Genomic DNA, 22665 nt, shown 5'->3' on the forward strand with positions numbered 1-22665 from the left:
AGGCCAAAATCTGGTTAAGTCTAAATTGTAGTTAATAGCAATGCACCAATGTTAATTTCTTAGTGTGACACATGTACCATGGCTATGTAAGAAGCCAACATTAAGAGAAGGTGGATGAAGGTACATGTACCTCTTTGTGCCAGCTTTATGACTTTTCTGGAAATCTAAAATTATTCAAAATCAAAAGCTCTGACATATTTTCTGGAAAACATGTGCAGCAATCTCTTTGGAGTAATTACCAGGTGAATGTATGCAAGCAGGTCCACTTTCTATTTTATACATTTCTGAGTATGGCTTTTATCCTTCTTTTTGAAACAGAACATTTATATTAGAAAATATTTGGATTTTTAAGGTGTTACTCTGGGAATTAAGCACGGAGAAAGGTTGGCTTAAAAGCTGACACCTGAAAAGAGAGAAAGCTTTTGTTTGGGGACAAAAGTTTCTAAAATTTTCTGCATGTTTTAAGTTAACAAAGGCACCATTTTGGCATCTGAATTGTGTCTTAGGCTAAAGGTACAATAGGAACACAGAAGACAGTTACTTACCAGGGTGACTTTTCTCTGTGGTTTCAGCAGCTTCGGTTTATGGAACGTGGGGGCTATCGGAGCTGTGGAAGCAGGTCAAGGGTTTAGCTTTCAGTTCCTCTCAGAACTCTTAGTGGCTACATATCATGAGCATCAGGGACATGCCCTGAGAGGTCTTGGACCCCTTCCTGGTCCCAAGGAAGAACTTTCTGATCTAGGCATCGTCAGGCGTCTGTCCCTCCGTGGGAGTGATCCTCCCTTAGTCTTTGAACGTGCTGTCATTTCCCTCAGTAAGGTCAACAAAACAACTCTGCATAAAACTCTGCCAGATATGCAGATGTTGGGTGTGAAGGTGAGAACCAGATGCACCCAGTGAAGGCTGAAGCTGGGACCTTCCCTGGGAGACTCCTTCCTACCCACATACTAGCGCTGATAGCAATAACTCTTGATCCTCACAGCAGCCCTGTGAGGTCATCAGGGAGGGTTTTATTGTCCTCACTTAACAGAAAAAGAAAGTGAGGTCCTTCCCTCTATGTCATATAACCAGTCCTGAATCATTTAGGATTTGAACTTGGCATTGAAAGCGAGGCTCTGCCACTTACCTCTCTTAAGTCTCACTTTAAACTTTTGTAAGGGTAGGTAATGTCTACTGTGGAACGAATGGCATTGAGTGGTGTGATGCCTGACTCAGGCAGGCATTCTCTGCTCCCTTCCCTCCCAGGTCTACGCTTTTCATCCCCCTGCAATATGACCACGCCCTCCAGCCCTTCTTTCCACTCCAGTGCTCAGCCTCACCACCACTGGCTTCTCCATAGGGCTTGATGTGTCCCTAGGGGACAGCCTGCAAAGCCCCAGCTGAGGGATAACATTGTTCATTTGGGCAACCCTTGTATTCCCCCAACTATATTTCAAATTTGCTGGGGTATGAATATCTCCTAAACTGACCAGTTATTTTAGGAACTGTATATAATCAGTCTTGGCTCTCCTAATACTCTTGCAGTTCTTTCCTCCAGAAACACCCATCTTCCTCACTTACAATGCTCTAAATCATAACTGGAATCACAGGATAGCCCTCATTTTATACCCAGAACAAATTTAAAATAAGCTGGACACCTGGTTGACACTTTTAAAAATTCAGAGAGCCTTTCTTCCCTGAATGAACCAAGAAGACTTCCTCATCTCACCCCTCCATGTGTGGCACATTTTAATAGTCCAAAGTGAAACCCAATCCGGAGGCATCTGTGGGTGTTGATCTTACCCCTGCTCAGGCTATGTGAGGTTCTTGCCTCCTTCTCCACCTCCACCCCCAACCCAGATACTGGGCTAAGGGCTGAGATGGTTGGGCACCAGTTATGCCCAGAATCTAGGTGGTGGTCCAGACTATATAATCATTAAATTTTATGTCATATTCCCCATCTGCCTATGCTCCCTGTCCTAATCCAACATGGAACCCCAGACCCACATGGATCAATAATGACAGTTTCCAGGTAAGAAACTGCAGGCCAGCTCCTTACCTTTGGCAGGGACTGCAGGAGGAACGTCAGGCTTCTCCTTCTGCCTCTTGCCCTTCTTGGGCTGTAGTGGGGCCAAGCTGGTCACGCTAGTGACAGTCTCCCCTGAGCTGAAGAAGAAAAAGATTCCGGTGAAGCCAAAGGCAGATTTGTTGCAAAGGAGAAAGGAAAAAAAAAAAAAAAAACACGATAGCTTCCAATAGTTTCTGAGTGCTCCCTGTGTACCTATGCAAGGGAAGGTTATCATACGGGTAGACTAGAAGTGCTCTGTTCTTTTTTTGGATTTAATTATTTAACTCTTTAATATAAAATGGAAGTTTCTGGAACATCATTTTTATTCACTTGTAACATCATGTTCAGGGATTTCCTTAAGCTGAAAAAGACCTGCTTTGTCACCATAATTTTTCTTCAAAACAGTAAAACTGCACTGAATTTAATTTTAATTTGTATTTCAACAATTTGATCTCATTTGGACAATGAATCACCACCTTGACATAGGACAGAGTCTTTCTCTCAGAATCTTGTATCTCTCCTTGAGCCAGCAGGACTGGTAGAAATTTTTGGCTAAGAAAGTCCATCTTATGATTAACTTACAAGAAAAGTTATTCTACATCTCGGTTTGGAACGGGGCTATATTTTATCTCTGACAAAACAGAGCAAGCCTTGTTGAAGTGAGTCAAACCAAGAAAGACAGAAAACAGGCCCGCCCGGTAACTCCTTCTAAATTAGAGAGCTGTTTGATTAGAGAGAAGTGCTATTTGTGGGAGCCCGTTGTGGGGCAAGGCTATTTTTCTGGCTCCAACCAGGTCAGGAAGGATGTCGCACGTGCAGAGGCCTTGCTGTAAGAGGTACTAGGTTCCGACCTGGCCGCCTCGGAGAAGGAGCTTCTGTCCCACAGGGACATGGCATTTCTGCTCCATGACACACAGTGGCTGGATTGAGTGAATAGGCGCTGAGCTGAACAGGGGTCAAAAAGCCACTAACGCTAATTCTGCTCTGACTAGAGAGGTGACCTTGGCTTACTTACTCACTTCCCCGGGTTTCCATCCACCAATCTGTAAAATGGGAGGCATATCCTGGCTATCTATATTTCAGGGTTATGAAGGTCAGATGAGAGGGTGGTGCCTAAATTAGATGGGGTGTGAAACGGCTAAATAGCAACCGGCCCCAGTCTCCAGTGTGCAGGTGCAGTGTAGATGTTTCATGTTAGTACCCAAGGGAGGATGATGCTGCCACTTGGGTATTTCATGGTGCCCATGTTTCAGCCCTGTGAGGAGGGCTGCAAGTTTCAACTCAGACCTTGATAAGGAAGTCTTCCTGCCCAGGATAGTACAGCAAAATATCCCCTAGACAGCTGCCCATCACTGATAGAGTGATACTGGAAAGCACCACAGCAGGACAGACTAAGCAGGTCATGAGAGAGGCTGCATTCCTGAGTGATGGGTAGTGGCTCCAGAACACCAGGCAAAGCAGCTGACCTAGATTTCTCAAGGTATTGAACAAATTCTGAGCAACCATATTTTTTAGAAACTAAAGTTAATAAATGTAACAGCTATGTTTGTGTCTATCCTATGCAAGGCACTGTGGAAAGAGCTTGGTATCCATAACCTCTGGCCCTACTTGTTGCAAAAAATGGGGCCTCAGAGAGATCCGGGTCCTTCCCAAAGGTCACCAGCTGGGAAGGGGACATGGGAATTGATCCATGTCAGCGAGCTTCCTCTGGCCCTGAAGTAAGGACACAGGACCCAGCCCAGACAACAGATAACAAGAAAACTGGAAGAGGAACAAAGTTAATAGAGCCAGAACTATAGTGGCTTCTCCCAGTTTAAACCATCTCCCTAAAGAGGAAGTACCAGAAGGAGACATCAACATTCCACAGCATTTCAAGTCCGATATAGATTCAGTGTGGGGAACCCAGAGCACCATCGAAGCTGCTCAAACTCCTGCCCCAAAGGGAAGAGGAGAGGCCAACCCAGGTACTGGGGTCTTGAGGACTGAGAATGTGGCTGGTGCTCAAGACCCAGGACCATCCTGGGAAGGATGGGCAGAGAAGGAGGAGGATATGTGCCTGGAAATTGTCTGGAACAAGTGATATCAGCTGCCAAAATGAAGGTGGCTAACCAGGTGGGGATTTTGTGCCTCTAGCACTAAGAGTATTTGGGAGCAGAAGGCGGGGAGCAGGAGGAACAGCACAAACTGAGCTGATTCCACCAAAGTACATAATTATAAACAAGAAGTATGCATCCAGCCACACTCTGCTTTCAAAACTAAATGTGAGATCAAAGCAACTTGTGCTGAACCACAGTGCCTGTGGCATCACGAGTCCTCACCCCTGCCTCTAATGTCCCTGGGCCATCAAATGGTCTTTCTAATATGGCCTGTCTGGGATGTGCAGCGAACTGTGTGAGCCAAGGGACTTTCATATATCCAGCCATCTCAAAGACGCCAGGTGCTTCCTCTGGCCCAGGGCAATCTTTGCACCTGGACATATGAATTACAAGTCAAAATGCTGCTTTGACATCTGTTCAATCTTACTCCTTGAATGAGTAGGTACCCCTCCTCCTGGGCACAAAGCTGTCTGTCACACACTCCAAAGGGATTTACTGTGGTCTGACCTGGGACACCTAGGGATGTTGCATGTTTTTGTCAAGCCAAAGATCCCCATCCAGAAACCCTTAGTGCATGAGGCTAAGGGAGCTGTGTTGGCTCCAGTCCTGCCAACATCCTTCCAGGCCCCCTGAGCTCTTCTTGCTCCACACATCTTTGAAAAGCATAGCTTCAGCTGATTATTCTACTTCCAGAAACGTCCATGTGTTTCCTGTCTTCCTGCCTATCTCGGCTCTGACAAGAAGGATGTCTGACACAGATGAGGTAGGGATCCATCAGTTCCTTTACAAGCAGCTCTATGGCCCCCTTCCAAGATTTCACACAGCACGCTTGCCACCCCATAACCCTGTGCCCAGAGCACTATGTGCAGAATCTTGAAGGGGAAGCACTAGTCTCTACAACTATGGTGGCAATGCCATTATCTTTTAAAGTAAAATGAACAATATTAACAACTATAGATACTCCTTCTCCCCAAGGTCAGCTGTCATTGATAAAGGCCAAGGACTCACGCAAACAGGACAAGTTTCCTGAAGTCTCACCTTAGGCTTTTTGAACTTGCTCCAGCTGCTTTCCCTGCTACTGAAACACACAAAGTTAATTGTGGCTGTATGCCAGGAGCTGCTTAAAAGTGGCAGAACTTCGCTTTCAGGATGGATGAATGGTGTCACCCACTCACAGGGACTCTTTGAAATGATTCTTTTCCATTAAGTGGGTGACACAAGCCAAGCAGATGGAATCGTATGGTGATAGTAAGTGCTTACTGGGAGTCACCTATCATGACCTTACCAGCATTATTCTCATCATTATTACCATGGAATCTGTTCTCTGAGCCCTTGAATTGGGAACAGGGCAAAGCACTATTCTCTGCAACCCAAGCAAGTGCCTACACACCCAGAAAGGACACCTGACCCCTGTGTGTCAAGGAGCTGTGCTCTCTGCTGCATCTGCTCCGTGACATTTCTGCACACATCCTCTGCACAGCATTAGAATAAAACCTGCTCCTTTATGAGGTATTTGTCAACCCATCTCCCTGTCCACAGTGGCCCCATGGCCTTTACGATAAATGCCTCTAGTGCCTTCCACCCACCAATCTGTAAAATGGGAGGCATATCCTGGCTATCTATCTTGCAAGGTTATAAGGGTCAGATGAGAGAGTAGTTCCTAAATTAGATGGGGTATAAAACGGCTAAATAGCGACTGACCCTAGTGTCCAGTGTGCAGGTGCAGTGTGGACGTTTCACGGTACTACCCAGGGAGGATGATGTTGCCACTTGGGTATTTCATGGTGCCCATGTTTCAGCCCTGTGCAGACTGCAAATTTCAACTCAGACCTTGATGAGAAAGTCTTCCTGCCAGGATAGTACAGCATAACATCCCCTAGACAGCTGCCAGCTTGGGTTGCAGAGAATACTGCCTTGCCCTGTTCCTGATTCAAGGGCTCAGAGAGCAGATTCCATAATAATAACGATGATAGTAATGCTGGTAAGGTCATGATAGGTGACTCCCAGTAAGCACTTACTATCACCAGGCACAATTCTATGTTCACGGCATACGTCACCCGCTTAATGGAAAAGAATCATTTCAGAGTTCCTGTGAGTGGGTGGCACCATTCATCCATCCTGAAATTGAAGTTCTGCCACTTTTAAGTAGCTCCCGGCATACAGCAGCAATTGACTTTGTGTGTTTCAGTGGCAGGGAAAGCTGCTGGAGCAAATTCAAAAAGCCTAAGGTGAGACGTTAGGAAACTTGTCCTGTTTGCATGAGTCCTTGGCCTTACATCACCCAAGAAGCTCATCCTTAGAGCCACTCAGAAGCTCCTGCAGCCATGAGAGAAGGTCTTCCTTTGCATTTCCCTGCTGGCTTCATGAAGTCCACGGCAGAGGCTTTGCCAGGCTGGCATTTTTGTTTGAGCAAACATTTCCGTACACTAGCTGGTGAGATCAGGAGATACCTTGGTGGTGCTCTACAGGGTCGCAGGCTTGTGTCCTAGTAATAAAGGCAGGGAGAGGTGACTCCTCAGCATCTGTCCAGCCAGGGGCAGGGCCATGTTTGGGTGGGAGACCCTACCCCCTGCTCAGCCTTAGTCCATGCTGGAGGCCTCTCCACTAACAGGGAGTGCAGGGTTGTGGTTGCTGGTTAGGGAGCGCAGGGTTGTGCTTGCTGATTAGGAAGAAAGATGACTCATTCACAAAGGCCATGGATGGATGCATGTGAGCTGACCCCTGCTGGCACCTGTCCCTGCCCAGGGGAGCCTGCCTGGCCTGAGTGCTCATCACCACCTGGACACAGTACTTCCCAGAGAAGGGCAGGGACTAAAAGCTACCACCCTGATAGACCCTGTGTCCCTCTGGCCAGAGCTGCCCTGAGGCCTGCCCACTGTAACATCTCTAGTTAGGTGACTCTGTAAGGTTCCTTCCCAGACAAGACCATCTGAGCTGGCTTTTCTGTCACCTGGTATAGTAGTTCATTTGTGTTGTTATAAAGGAATATCTGAGATTGGGAAATTTATTTAAAATGTTTATTTTGGCTCATGATTCTGCAAGCTGTACAAGCATGGTGCTGGCATCTGCTTCTGGGCCTCTGGTGAGGGCCTCAGAAGCTTCCAGTTATGGCAGAAGGCAAAGAAGGAGCCTGCATATCACCCAGCGAGAGAGGGGGCAAGACTAAGAGGAAGGAGGGGCTAGGCTCTTTCACAGAACCAGATCTCATGTGAATTCATCAGGTGAGAACTCATTCATTACAAGGACAGACCAAGCCATTCATGAGGGATCCACCCCCATGACCCAAACACCTTCCACCAAGCCCACCTCCAACATTGGCAATTACATTTTCACAGAGATTTGGAGGGGACAAACATCCAAACCATATCACTTGGATTCAGAAGGTTCTTAATTATAGAGAGCTAGCCATTGGTCTAATCGTTGGCAGTTTCATCCATACCCTTAGTCTGGGGAAACCAATTGTGCCTTGCAGAGTTTTTCTGAGGATGAGAAATAAATCCATAGAGAGCTGGGCTACACCAGTCCACGACCATTGTCCTCTCATCAAATTCTTATGGAGACCCTTAGCAACAGTGACAACAGGCAAGTCTATACCTGTCTGTGGAGGATGAAACATTCCCAGAAAGGTTGAGTAAGTGGCCCAAGGTCACAAAGCCACCACGTGGCATAACTTGACCTGACACTGAAACTGTTGGAATCCAGGTACATGTTTTTATACAAGGAATCACCCCCATCTCACAGGCCTGCCCTGCCCATTCCCACCCCCGTCTGGAGGGCTGCGGACAAAGGACACTGGGCCTGAGTGCTGGGGTGGGGTAGGGACATAACAAGGCAGTAATGACCACAGGGGTGTGGGAGGGAGGTGGCTAGGGAGACCCGTCCATGTGTCTACTGCCCCCATCCTCACCACCTTGCTTACTCAGGTGAACGTGGGCAGAGGGAGGGCACAAGCACGCATGTGGGTTAAAACCCAAGCAAGCAACAATGAGAAATGGCTGGGGCACAGCATAAGTCTGTTTAGAGTTCTGGTGTTCTTTGAGACTGAATGTTCACTCAGGAGGAGAATGACTTGACTCTGACACATGTCCCAGAAAAGCTCCTGCAAGAGCTGATTGATCTGACCCTACTGCTGATCACAGTAAAGCTTGTTCATTTTGGTGAAATTTGCATTTGAATTGGACCTCTCAAAGTCAGGGGGCTGCAATGTCTCTGCAGCCTTCCTCAGCTTCTGCAACTATACCTTGTTGCTTCTCCTTCCATTGGCTTGCTTTCTGTACCATTCGTTGCTGCACTGTAACTTCCCGCATTGGCAAGTACTTTATTGTCTCAACCCCATAAGAAGAGGTAAAGCAAAAGGCCAGGAGACATCGGCTGAAAATTGCCTTTGTGGTGCCCCTTCAGTCCTCTCCACCACTTTCTTTAGCTTGCCCTGCAGGAAGGAAAGCATCTGGATCCAGTGGAGAGGCACTGAGGAGAGGACTGCATCACAGCTCTGTGCAAATGGGGGAATTTCATTTTTACTCTGAATTTCCAGGCATTTTTGGAGCAATTTTGTATCATCCAGCTGAGCTGCTCTCAAGGCTGTCCTCCCCAGGAAGGGCACATTTAACCTCATAGATCCCTAAGACGGCACTTAGGCCCTGCTCTCTGCTCTGCATCCTCAGAGCAGTCTGCCTTGGGAAAGGAACAGTCTCCCACTCCTGAAGCTCAGGGCCACCCCTCCCAGAAGATGGCAACTTCCAACCTCAGGGACAATATATTTATTTTCCTTCTATTTGAACTTTTCTTAGCAAATCATGGAATTCCCTTGAGTCTCCAGGTTCTGCCCTGGTCACTTGGCAAGGCCCCTCATTCAGTGACCGCAGCCTCAGAGCCAGCACATGGGCCTCTTCCAGAGGCCCTTCTCCTCCCCTGCCTGAGGGTTTCCAACCCAGGCATCTTGCCCTGACCCTATGCTTTCTGCCTGTCTGCCTTTAGGAGGAAGCAGTCAGAAGTCAGGGAAGGACATTTGTCCTGATTACAGCTTGAGACTCCAGGGCCCCATTTGCCCATGGCAGCAGCACAGAGCAGGCAGACAGATGAGGATGCTGGGACCTGGGAGCTTCTGGCACAACAGGGACAGGAGGAACTGCCTGGGCTGCAGAGACAGAGCACAATTCAGGCCAAAGCCAGGTGTAAAGGCAATAATTGACCAGTTCACTAGCCAGGCACTGTGGCAGCCAGTCTGGGGTGCACTAAGTCAAACAGGCATGAGGTTCTAATTGGGAAAATGAACACAAAGTTGGCCAGGAGCTGACTACTAGGTTTATGGGTCAAGCCTTGGCCCCAACAGGGTCCTGGGATGGAGGCAGAGTAAATGCAGGCTTTCTAGAGGCAAATCTGTGGGTTAACCCAACGGGAGACTGCTCATAGGGAGAGCTGACACTCAGACACCCAACCAACCTGACAGTGCCCAGCATGGCTGGCAGAGAAGAAGGCAGCCTTTGAACAAGATTCTGTGGTCATCCTGACCTCAGTTATCCCAGGGCTGAGGGGAGATCAAACTCTAATGTCCACCAGGGTGGGATGGCATCCTTGCTCTCCTTCCAGCCTCAGTCAGCCCCAGCTCAGAATGGGGCAACTGTAAGGGAAAGAAGAGGGGCCTGCATCACCAGAGGCTGCTTGCTAGACACAAAAGGCCAGATATAAATATCACAGAAAGCAAATCCTGAGCATGCTGGTGGGCTGATCCTCCACAGCGCTAACCCTCTCCAGCCATTACCCAAGTCTGAAATGCCAGAATCACCCTGGTCTTCAGGGCTTCACGGGGACATATACTTTAAAAAAGAAACAAATTGTTTTATTGAGGCATAGTTGATGTACCATAAAATGTACTGATCCTAAGTGTACAATTCAATAGCTTTTAGATTTATGCATCATTACAAAACAGTTTTAAAACATTTCTATCGCCCCCAAAGGTTCCATCTTGTATATTTATAGTAAATCCCCACTCCCATCCTCAGCTCTAGGAAACCACAAACCCACTTTCTGTCTCCATAAATTTACCTCTTATAGACATTTAATAAAAATGGAATCATACGATATGTAATTTTTTGCACCTGGCTTTTTCCACTTAGTATTGTTGGGGCTCCTCCATGCTTTGGTCCATACCCACAGAGTGTTCCTTTTTATTACTAAGTGGTACCTCACTGGGTGAATATATTAATTTTGTTTTCCCATTCACGAGTTGATGGATATATCTAGATTGTCTCTGGTTTCTGGTTATCATGAACACAGCAGCTATGAACAATGTATACATGTTTCTGTGAGACATAGGCTTTCACTTCTCTTGGATAGAGTCTTACGGGCAGAACTGCTGGGTCACAGGGTAACTTTAATGTTTTCAGAAACCACCAAATTGTTTTCCCAAGTGGTGGAATCATTTTATATTCCAATCAGCAATGTACAAATACCCAATTTCTCCACATCCTTGCCAGAACTTGGCATTGTCTGTCTTTTGGATTATAGCCATTGTAGTGGTGATGTAGTGATACCACATTGTGGTTTTAATTTACGCTTCCCTAATGAGTAATGATACTGAACATCTTTCATGTACTTGCTTGCCATTTGGATATCTTCTTTAGGAAAATATCTACTCAAATCTTTTGTGCCTATTTTTAATTGTGTTTTCTGTCACATCATTACTGAGTTGTGAGAGGTCTTTATATACTTTGGGAACAAGTTCTTTATCGATTTATCTGATTTGCAAGTATGGGGCTTATTTATCTTTTCATTTTCTTAACGGTGTCTTTGGAAATGCAAAGGTTTTTAATTACATCAATTCTTTCATTTTTGAATCCTGTGTTTACTGTCACATTGCCCAACCCAAGGTCACAAAGATTTTCTCCTGTTTTCTTTTAGAAATGTTGTAATTTTAGCTTTTACATTTAGGTCTAAGGTCCACTTTTAGTTAATTTTGGAGGCAATGTGAGGCAAGGGTCTCAGTTCATTTTTCTATATATGGATACCCATGTGTCCCAGCACTGTCCCTCAAAAGAACTAAGCTTTCCCTTTAGAACTCCTGCCATCTCTATCAAAATTCAGTTGGCCATACATATAAGGATTTATTTCTGGACTCTCTTTATATCTCTTTATCTATATACTTTATGCCAATACTTCAGTGTTTCCATTAGTCTAGCATTAGAATAAGTTCTGGGCAGAAGAACTGTAAGTTCTCCAACTTTGTTATTTTTTCAAATGTATATATATAATCTAAAATCAGCTTGTCACTTTCAACGAAAAACTGCTAAATTCCACATTTGAAGATTTTCCTGCCATCGTTTTGTTATGAATTTCTAGTTTGATTTCACTAGGCTCGGAGAATACATTCTCTATGATTCAATTATTTTAAATTTGTTGAGGTTTTCTTTTTGCTCAAGATATGATCTATTTTGATGAATGTCCCATGGAGGCTTAAAAAAAATGTGTTTTTTTAGTGTTGGTTAGAGTGTTTGATCTGTCTCAATTGAGCACCATTGGTATATGGTGTTGCTTAGATCATCAATATCTGTGCTAATTTTCTATCTACAGCAGGCTTATCAGTTGCTGAGGGGGAGGAATTGAAGGCCCTAACTAAAACTACAGATTTACCTATTTCTTCTCTCAGCTCTTTCAGTTTTTGCTGTTTAAATTTTGTGGTTCTGTTATTTGATGTGTACTCATGTGGATCTTTGTCTTTCTGATGGATCGATCCTTTATCATCTAATGTCCCTCTTCACCTCTAGTAAGGTTTTTTGCCCTGAAGTCCATTTTATCAGCTATGGTATATCCACACCTGATTTATTTTATTATTTGTGTGCTATATCTTTTTCCATCATTTTACTTTCAATCTACTTATGTCACTGTGTATAAAGTGAATTTCCTATAAAAAACATACAGTTAGGTCATTTTTCTAATCCACTCTGCCAGTAGCTGTGATTTGACTGATGCATTTAGACCATTTACATTTAAAATAAATAGTATTTCAGCAATTAAGGCTATCATATTATTGTTTGTTTTCCGGTTATTTCCTGTAGTTCTCATTCCTCTGTTTCTTTATGTTACTTGCATATATTTTAAGATCTATATATAGTGATTCTGAATACATTGTTTTTGCAAAGTTATTTCGGTGATTGCTTTGGGCATTACAATATAAATATGCAACTTCGCACAGTCTACCTACACCAACATTCCATTGCTTTGAATGGACTTCTGACTTCTATTTACGTCTTTTTACCTGACTCACTTTTAAACAGTATTGTCCTGAGCATCAGACAGTTCTGTAATTTTTATTTAAATCCTCAAATGTGATTTTAAAACTCATAACTATTCATGGAAAGAACAGTCTACCATATGTACTCTTATTTCTGCTCTTTCCATTATTGCCTCTTCCTTCCCAGGGCTCCAAATTTTTTTTCTGTTTCAAGATTTTATTTTAGTCATTATTTTAAAGTAGGTCTGCTAGTGGCAACCGCTTTTAGCTTTCCTTCTTCTGATAATGTCTTTATTTTCCTTTCATTCCTGGAGAATAGTTTTGCTGGATATAAAAATTTGGGGTTGACAATTCTTTTATTTCAGTGTTTGAAAATGTGCCACTTCTTTCTGCCCTTCATGGATTCAGAGCAGAAATGAACTGTCATTCAAATTTGTTTGCTGTTCAATTATGTGTTTTTAAGTGGATTTTATTGGGGTTATCATGCTTGGCCTGCACTCAGTTTCTTAAACCTATAGAGCTTTGTCTTTTGCCAAGTTTGGGGCATTTTCAGCCATGAGGTCTTCTAATACTTTTTTATACCTACTCTGTTTATCCTCTCCTTCCAGAACTCTGATGATAGAATGTTGGATCTTTTGTCCTGTAGGTCTTTGAGGTCTATTCATTTTTTGTTTGTTTTTAGTCTATTTTCTCTCTGTTGTTCAGATTAGACAAATGCTATTGATCTGTCCTCCACTTCACAAACTATCCACTGACATCTCCACTCTACTATTGAGCCCAACCAGTGAGTTTTTCATTTCTGTTTTTTACTTTTAGTGGTATAATTTCCATTTGTTTGTATTTTTAGATAAATAACTTCTCTTTATTGGCCAAGATGTTCTATTTTGTCAGTTGTTTTAAGAGAATTTGAACTGATCATTGAATCTCTTTTTTATAGACTGCTTTAAGGTTGGGCACAGTGGCTCACACCTGTAATCCCAGCACTTTAGGAGGCTGAGATCAGGAGTTTGAGACCAGCCTGGCCAACATGGTGAAACCCTGTCTCTACTAAAAATAATAAGAAAAAAAAATAGCTGAGTATGGTGGCAGGTGCCCATAATCCCAGCTACTTGGGAGGCTGAGGCAGCAGAATTGCTTGAACCCAGGAGACAGAGGTTGCAGTGAGCCAAGATCGCACCATTGCACTCCAGCTTGGGCAACAAGATCAAAACTGTCTCAAAAAAAAAAAAAATACTGCCTTAAAATCTTTGTCAGATAATTCCAACGCCTGATTCATCTCAGTGTTGATCTGACCAATTACCTCTCCTATTTCAAGTTGTGATTTTTGTGGTTTTTAAAATGATGGGTGGTTTGTTTTTTTTTTTTTTGGCATCCTGTTAGAAGGTTCCAGGTCTTACTTAAATCTCTTATTTTTGTAGGCAGTCACCCAGGTTTATCGTGTAATCCTGGTCTGTCTCTATAGGCTATAGTTCCAATGGCATTTTCATTTTCAGAGCCTTTACAGTATTATTTTGGTCTGTTTGATTTACATGGTGCCACTGGGCCCTGCTGGGGCTGCCAGAGAGGGCAGAGGGAGTTTTCTCAGATTTGGAATCTGGATGGTTTTCATTAGGGGAGAGAAGCCTCACGTCCATGGAGATAAAGAAGCTTCCTTGCTGGGCCAATTTTGTGTCCAGGTGCCTCTTGCTGGCTCCTCCCTGAAAACTTGGTGTCACCTGGCTGAGAAAGGGAGTCTCAGCCTGGAAGAAAAAGTAAGCTCTTCCTCTGGTGCTTATTGTGGGAGGAGCTCCTGATACATCCTGTTTGTAGCTGATGCTGGGCTCACTTGTGGTTTTCAGAGGAACTCCCCTTCAATCCAGGAGAGGAATGTGCTTCCCTGAATGTTTTCTGTTGCTAGACTGGAGTAGGAAAAAAGCAGATCTGGGTGACCTTCTGCTGTTGGATAGGAAAACACAAGATGTATTACAGCTGTGTTACTCCTCCAGTCCTGGGATCCCAAACCAGTTTACCTCTTTTCACCACCTTTCAAAGTCTTCATTTGGTTGTCTTTAATGTTATTTCCAAGGTTTATAGCTTTACTTAGCAGAGAAGAGAAGGAAGAAACAGACCTATGCCATCTCGTCTGGATCAGAAGTTCCAAATTTTTAAATACTTTGATTAGCAATATCTCTTATAACTATTATGTTACCTTTAAGGTATGTCTAACCAGCTAAAAGCAGGGCATACAATAAGTCAGCATTGGTGAAGAGAATTAGAGGTGTCTGTGGTCAAAATGTATCAAAGTGGTTCAGACCGGATGTGAGCCCCTTCCTAAACTGGGGAGCAGCTCTGCAGAACCACACACAAAGCCTCCTCCAGCAAGCCTGCTGGGCCAGCAAAAGCTATGTGCTCCCTGGATCCCTTGGGGTGACAATCAGACTATAGAACCTGGAAACATGCAAATGCCTGCAGAATACACATTTGTAGGCATAATTTGTGGACAGATATGCAGACCTTTAGGTCAAAATACAAATTTAATCAATTTCTTGGTAATATCAAAAGAAAGTTAAATGGCAAAGAGTTCCATTCAAAAAAAGGAAGAAAATATTCTTACCTGTTCTGAGGGCATTTCACCAAATAATGTCTCACTGTGAAAAGAAAAATAATAGAAGATAGTAAACCAATGCTACTTCAGATATATATGTTCCAGGAATTACCAGGAAATGCAGGAAGCCAGGTGCTGTTCAGATATTGGTACTATACCAGCCAACTCTCAAGGCTTGCATACTTCTCTATGGAGGAGCACAGCAGAGCCATCACATGGACACCACAGTGACAATATGTTTCAGCTGTGGATCTAGCCAGGCTTTAAGCCATACACTCCAGGCTTCCTGGGTACAAAACCCAAAATATTCATTTTCGGCCAAGGCAAGTTGAGTTGGGGTCCTGGAGTAATAGTCACCCACCATTAAGCTCTAAGCTCTAAGCTCTGCCTGAGTCATAAGCAAGCCCTCTTGAGGCCAGATGGAATAACCTGTCCATTTAGAAGCTCCTTGTGGTAAAATGGGTTTGATTAATGCTCTTCCAGGACTAAAAAGAGGCCCTTGGGAAAACAGTCTTAGAGCAAAACCTACTTCTACAGTGGCTCTCTTTGAGGAAAACCAAATGCTTCTGGCTCCAGTGGAAAAGTAAGAATATCTAGGCACATAATCCAGCAAGTGTCCACTCTGAGTTTCCCAGCTGAGTTTACTTCAAATAGAAGTAAAGCTTAAATAACCAGGGGGACCCTTGCATTGTATGGTAGATTGCTACATCAGTGGACCCAGTGAATCACACCTCCTTGCATCTATCCACACCCATGTGTATCCCCTCCCACACTGACTCTGGGCTCTGCCACATGAACTTGCTTTGGTCAAGAGAACATTAGCCAGTGTGTCACAAGCAGAGGTGTGAAGGACATCTGTGCTATGGGGTTTGCCCACTCTCTCTTGTTGCAGGGAACTCTTCTACTACCATATGAGGAAGCTTGGCTAGCCTACTGGAAGATGAGACTACATGGAGCAGACACCAGCTATCGCAGCCCAGGCCCAAAGCAACCAGGTCCCAGGTGATGCACCAAGAGACTGCAGCTGCATGAATGACTACAGCTGAGACCAGCGGAAGAAATGCTCAGCTGAGCCCGGCCCAAATTGGCAACCTGTGGAATTGAGAGCAAATAACAGTTGCTTTAAGCTATTATATATGGAGTGATCTGTTATACATGTTCCAGAGTGAGATGAGAGAATCTCAGCTTCAAAGGGAGCTGTACAGGTTCATCTGGTTCAGCATCCTATTAATATCTAAACTTTTTCTGCATTCCATTTATTGAGCACCTATGGTATACTAAATAATCTAAAGATGCAACAATAATAACAACCACAGTTAGCATTCATTGAACATTTCATGTGTCCCTGACACTATTCTAAGCTTATTAGATGGATCAGTGGTCTTCAGTCTAGGGTTTGCATACCCCTGGGTACTTTTCAGGAAAACAGTTTTAAGGAATCAGTTTCCACCTGAGGACATGGAAATGTATTCTTGTGAATACATTTCACAAAAATATATACTCTTAGAACACGCCTGAGGTCTGGCTGTATTCATTTCCCCTCCCCACTTTTAACATCACCCTTTTCTATTCATAAAATCAAAGCGCACCCATCCTGGACACCTGTCCCAGAGGGAAACATAAGTGGGGCAACAAACAAGAATTGATGGAAAATACTAATATTTGTGTCAAGAAAGCGAATTATTGACTAGGCAACTAAGTCTTTCTCAAGAGGGGGATGCTTCTAATACTACTTTGCTTTCAACAAGGATTGAATAATGACCTAATCCAGTTGTCATCTGGTAGAGTATTAAAAATCATTTTGGATGATAAATCATGATATGACTTTTGACATATACCTTGGAAGCAGTTCTAAAAACTAAGGAGTATAAGAAAATTCCACTCATTCATTCACACTCTCTTTATTCTGAAGTATTTCAGAGCTAATATCTATTAACAAAATTGGTGGTGAATTTTATCCCTAAAAAAAAATCACACAAGGGTATACGAGGTAAAAATTAAAATTAATTTCAATAAAAATGCATTCCCAGTAAATTTTGCTTCTTAACGCTGTTAATTATATATCTAAATGTATATTATATGTCTAAATGTATATGTTTATGTCATTTTGAATAATTTTATAATAATTCTCTAAAGTTTACTAATTGTCCAATACTGATAATTCAATCTAAAAATATTTCAACACTTAGACACTTATGAAATGAGGAAATTTTAAAAGTATTAATTTAAATTTGTATACACATATTATCTTACAGATTAAGTATAATAGGGTAATCAATAAAGAACCTTCAAAATAAAAGATGTGTTACAACAGGATGAAATTTTGTGGGGAAGTGTATTGAGATAAAAGGCAAGGAGAAGAAGGAACAATACAAAATTTCTAACAGCCAAAGCGTGTTTGGGTAGGCCTTTTTTTCTCATGATGGCTTTAAGTAAATGAAGACAATCATTAAATTCAAGACATTTAGATGTAAAAGAAAAATGGATATAATCATTTCATTTTTAAATGTGAAAGATGGAAATTACATCATTTGCAACAATTTACATTTGTGATAAGTTTAAATGCCAACAATAAAATAAAGATCGAGTGCACAGCAAAAAAGTTTGAAGACCACAACTTTGTATCCTAATTTAATCTTCACAGTAGCCTTGTCATTACTACTATTTTACGGGGCAGGACATTGAAGCACAGAGAGGTTAATAAACTTGTCCAAGGTCACCCAGGTGGTGTTATGGGCTGAATTATGTCTCCTCCACTGAGACTATCTGAAGCCTAATCCCCAGTATTTCAGAATGCGACTGCATTTGGAGATAGAGTCTTTAAAGAGGTAATTAACTTAAGCCCATAGGATAAACCCTAATCTAATTTGACTAGTGTCCTTAAAAGTAAAGATTACAGCAAAGACAGGTACAGAGGGGAGACCATGTGAAGACACAGGGAGAGCAGCAGTCTCTTAAGCCCAGAGAGAGGGTTCAGGAGAAATGAATCCCACTGACAACTTGATCTCAAGACTTCTGGTCTTCAGAACTGTGAGACAATAAATTATTGTTGTTAAAGGTACCAGTCTGTGGTACTTTGCTGTGGCGGCCTTAGCAATCTAATACACCTGGGAAGTGCCAAAGTTGGGCAGCCTGATTCCGGAGCCCTCTTGTAACTACAGTCATCCCTCGTATCTTTGGGGCATTGACTCCAGAACCTCCCAAAGATACCAAAATCCGAAGAAGCTCAAGACTTTTACATAAAATGGAGCCACATTTCCATATAACCTACACACATCCTCCTGTATACTTTTAATCATCTCTAGATTACCTATAATCCAGAATACAAAGTAAATGCTATGTAAACCATTGTTATGCTGTCTTTTTCATCAGTATTATTTGTGCTTTTGTATTATTTTTGTTTTTTTATCAAATATTTTCTTTCCGAGTTTAGTTGAATCTTCGGTGCAGAACCTATGGGGAGGGAGAGCTGATTGTACTGTGCACCATTCGCAGACTCTAGGCAGCTGGTGTCAGGGCTCCTGCAGGTGGGGAAACAGAGTCTCACAGAAGAAATGGCCAGACCACTGTGCCACAGCTGGAGCCAAGCGGAGCTGAGACTGCGACCCAAGAGAATCCCATGAGCTGCGTGGCGTTTTGGCAAGTCCAGTCCAGGGGTAACAAGGTGAGCAGCCTGGAGATCAGGAATGCAGGGGACAGTAGAGCAGCTGCACTGTTCCTCGGAGGCAGGGAGCTGACTAAGAAGGGCCAGGAGCCTGGTGAGGCCAGACAGTGCCAGGGTACAGGGGACACACCCCTGTACGTGACAGGCACTCCTGTACATGCAAGGTACAGGCACCATTCTGAGGTCTCAGCGGGGTGTATGTGGGGCTGATGGTCCCATTAAAGGGACTGCCCATAGGGCCAAAAGTGATTCTGGACATCAAAGATGAGGTTTACAGGTGCTGAGAAATAGACTTCACCCAGAGTCACCCTTAAATATGCATAGCATAATTAGTGCTATTAACCTAAATGTGCTAAGAAGCAGAAATCGTAAGAAAAAAGGTTCAAATGTCGAGTTTATGTGGGAGGCAATCCTAGGAAACCCACTGGAAAGTGAGGGAGATCAGGAAGAGAAGTAGCTGATAAAGGGTTGCATAATGGAGCCAATACACTCCGTGGGCTGTGGCCTGGCACCCAGGCACTTGACCTAGAGGCTCTGCCTCCATACAACCATCCTGCACAGAGGTGAACACTCAGGATATGTTCTTCTCAAATGGTGATTTTAGGGTTGTTAGGACTTTGAAATCTCTAAAAGGAAGGCTTATTTTTGCAACCTCTCCTGATAAGAAGTAGCAGGCCCTGACCCACCCCTACCACCCTCACCCTTTCTTCTGTTTTTCAGCTAAGACCATGCTGCTCACAGTCTCACCCCATGCCAAACCTCACAGGTGTCATGTCCAGCCTGAAGGCTTTGTCTTCCCCATCTAGACCTGTCCCTATCACCACTGCTACCCCATGCTGGGTCATTTGGGGTGGAGGCACCCTCTCCCCCATCTTATCAGGCCCTGTAATAGTGTCGGGACCTCCAAGGCCTGGTTAATGTCTCCCCAACTTACCCCTATGCCCTGACCACGTCTTCTGACCTCCAGGCTTTGCACAGGCCCCTGTTATAGGATCCATAGATGTTTCTGCTCTATCCATCAAGTGTCTGCACTTGAGACAAGGATTGTGGCCACCCCAGCATTGCAAGAGGTCACAGTACTTCAGGCACAGTAAGCACCCAGGAGCATTTTCAGAGTGAAGGGCCACAGTACTCTCCCCAACTCCTGCAGCCCAGCACAGGCGGGGGGCCTGCAGCCTGCAAAAGCACCTCCCTCATTCGAGGTTCAATCCACAGCCCCTGCCGGTATTTCCCCAGTGGGAGAGAAAGGACCACGGTGTGCCCCTTACTACATACAGCCCTGTGTTCCACCATGCCGGGCCCCAGGGCCCAGCCCCCTCCAGGAATCAGTCCTGCCTGGAAAAGCTTCCAGGCCAACAGTTATAAAGACAGGACCACCTCTATCACCAAGTGGGAAGCTGAAAAGGAGAAGCAAGTCCTCCACCTCCTGCCCCCTCGGCACAAAAATGCCACTTAGAGGCCACATTCCTTCCATGCAAAGGACCAGCACACACAGCTGTCTGTCCAGAGTCCTGTAGTCCCACATGGCAGCCGTGAGCTCAGGTAGCTGTCAAGTCCCGAAATGTGATGAATTCAAAATGAAACATGCTGGAGGTGTGAAATCACACGGGATGATGAAGCCATGCCTTAGCATAAAAAAATAAATATCACATATCTCATTCATCGTCTTTATTTATTGATACTGTTGAAATGATATTCTGGATATGGTGGGTTAAATAAAAAATATTAAAATTAATTTTACTTGCTTCTTTTTACCTTTTTGAATGTGAATACTAAAGAAAATGGTCAGATCACCTCTCTGCCAGGATGAGCAGCCACCCAGATGGTGAAAGTATCTCCCACATCCCCAAGAGGTAAGAGGAACTCTCATTCGAAAGTTAGAGTGAGAAGAGTTGGGAGTTCCGAAGACCCACTTTGTAAATAAGGGAGCTTGAATCTAGGCCTCAAGTCCAGCACGCCAGGGGGGCTTACCAACCTCCACAAAGGAAAGATGGGCACTCCAGGGGCCTGACAAGAGAGCTAGCTGAGTAACCCGACACCCACTGAAGGACCGGAGGGATCTCACTCCAGCTGTCCAAGTATCTGACTCCAAGTGAGTGAGCCCTTCCTCCTCTCCAATGCCCCCAGGCCATCCTCAGCTCCTCCTCATCCACAGCCACCCCATTCTGTGCTTAAAGGCCTCCTCTCCACCCAAGTCTAGTTGTGGGTGGGACGCAACCCCCAGCTCCCTTTTCTTGCATGTCTGGGAGGAATGGCCACGGGCCCTTAGCTTCATCCTCACAGGAAAGCAGAGTGTGCCAGGACAGGGGAGGCATGGGTGCTTAACAAGCCTTGGGAGGTTCTGTCTCCAGTTCTGGCACAATCTGTGCAAACCAAGCAGTGTCACAGCTCACACTGATGAGTACAGAGAAAGAAGCCAGGCCACTCCTCTTTCCTATGTAGTTCGAGTTTGTGCATTAAAAAACTGCACTTTTAAAAGCTCAGGCACAGAAGGTTGGATTGTTGGAGCCACTCTGAGGCAGCAGGTCAGGACTAATTCGCGAAGAAGCAAAGGCCTTTGGAAGCCAGTGTGACTGAGGAACCAGCAGAATAATTCCAGGCTGGGCCCTGGGCCGCCAGGATTGGTATTTTCCAGGGTGACTCAGTGCTGTCAAGGCCCTGGGATGAGGTTCCTGGCACTGTGGGCACAACAAAGAGCAAGGACAGAGACTCAGCTTGGGAGGGAAGGGGAAAGCATGTCTGCGCTTGGCAAGCAACATATGTGGCAATCAGCTCCAGCTCACGTGAATGTTGAGTGCCCTTAGAGGCAAAACAGTGCCAGGCTTGAGGTGAGCAAGGCTGAGAGTAACAAGGGGCTGGCCTGTGGCCTCCTGGCTTCTGGGATGGCCTGTGTTTATCTCAAGGTCCCACTGGGAGTTGCATCCGGAGATTCCCTTGGCAATGTCAGCCCCCTGATGGCCAAGGTTTTCTTGAACAGAAACATGGGAGGCTTGGAAACCCAGCCTGGAAACTGCCTATGTGGCTTCCACACCCCAGCAGTTGGGAGGCTGGGGCTTGACTTCACTCTACCACTCCCTGGTTTCAGGACCTTCTCAAGCTCCTCAGCTGTGCTGCCTGTCAGGTGAGAGTGGTGTGGCTCTCATCCAGCATCACATAAGCACATGGTGGGGCCACATGAGGTGCCTGGCACACAGCCGGTGCTCAGACAAAGCTTTGGACAGCTGGGGTTTGGGGAGGGCTTTCGGACACTATGCACAGGTGCACACAAGACCATCTGAGGCCCTCTCCAGTTGGGATAAGGCAGCTGGGATCCCTATTCTCTGAAGTCTCTCTGTGAGGCCTGGAGGAGGATGCCAGGTGCTCCCCCATGTCCCAGTCTGCCCTTCTTGGCCTTGCTTTGTTTCCCTGACCCTGCCTAGGGCCTAGCAGGTCCTGAAGCCCATGTAGACTCTTGGTCATGCCCCTGAGTCCAGGAGGAAGTGCTTTCAGAGTATACCCAGCTTGGAAACTGCCTATGTGGCTTCCACACTCCCACAGTTGGGAGTAAGGCAGGTGGAAAATAAACCCATTTGTCCACCACGTGCTGAGCATCTGTCCTGAGCCAAATTCCAAGGAAAATGAATTGAATGCATGGTCCCTGCCTCACACACTGTCCTCTGAAAGGGGGGCCGATGCCAAGGCACATATGCAACATGCCACAAGCTCACATGAGTACTCAGGGGTTGAGCACAGGAGAAAAGCTGCGTTGCCACTGATGAGGGGGGTGGGTGTTGCAGGGAAAGGCCCTGGAGCTGGCTTTGAAAGACAACACAGAGACACACGCAGAGGCTGGTGGGAGGGCACAGGCTCCAGAGGAAAGACACCCAGGCTACAGCCTCCACTGGATCGCCAATTGCTGAGCGTGCTGGAGTTCTCCACTGTCCTCTAGATCCCTGTCCACCTTTGTCCACCCTGCTTAGCCCTGGAGGCACCTTCCTGCTCCTGGCCCCCTGGCTTCTGGTGGGTGGAACCAAGAGCAGTAGCAGCAGGAGATCCCAGTGGGGA

The 22665-nt window shown here is 45.0% G+C and overlaps 1 protein-coding gene across 1 annotated transcript in view; it reads right to left on the reverse strand.

Moving 5' to 3' along the window:
* Positions 1-22665, reverse strand: part of VSTM4 (V-set and transmembrane domain containing 4) — a 91429-nt gene that overhangs the window by 30838 nt on the left and 37926 nt on the right. The window contains exons 5-7 of the mRNA XM_032266843.1: positions 14967-15000; positions 2039-2145; positions 546-607 (exon numbers count right to left, since the gene is read on the reverse strand). Coding sequence (XP_032122734.1) covers positions 546-607; positions 2039-2145; positions 14967-15000 — 203 coding nt within the window. The remainder of the gene's footprint in view (positions 1-545; positions 608-2038; positions 2146-14966; positions 15001-22665) is intronic.

This window comes from Sapajus apella, unplaced genomic scaffold, assembly GCF_009761245.1.
Source record: "Sapajus apella isolate SASKATOON/1434 unplaced genomic scaffold, GSC_monkey_1.0 scaffold161, whole genome shotgun sequence".
Lineage (NCBI taxonomy): Eukaryota > Metazoa > Chordata > Mammalia > Primates > Cebidae > Sapajus > Sapajus apella.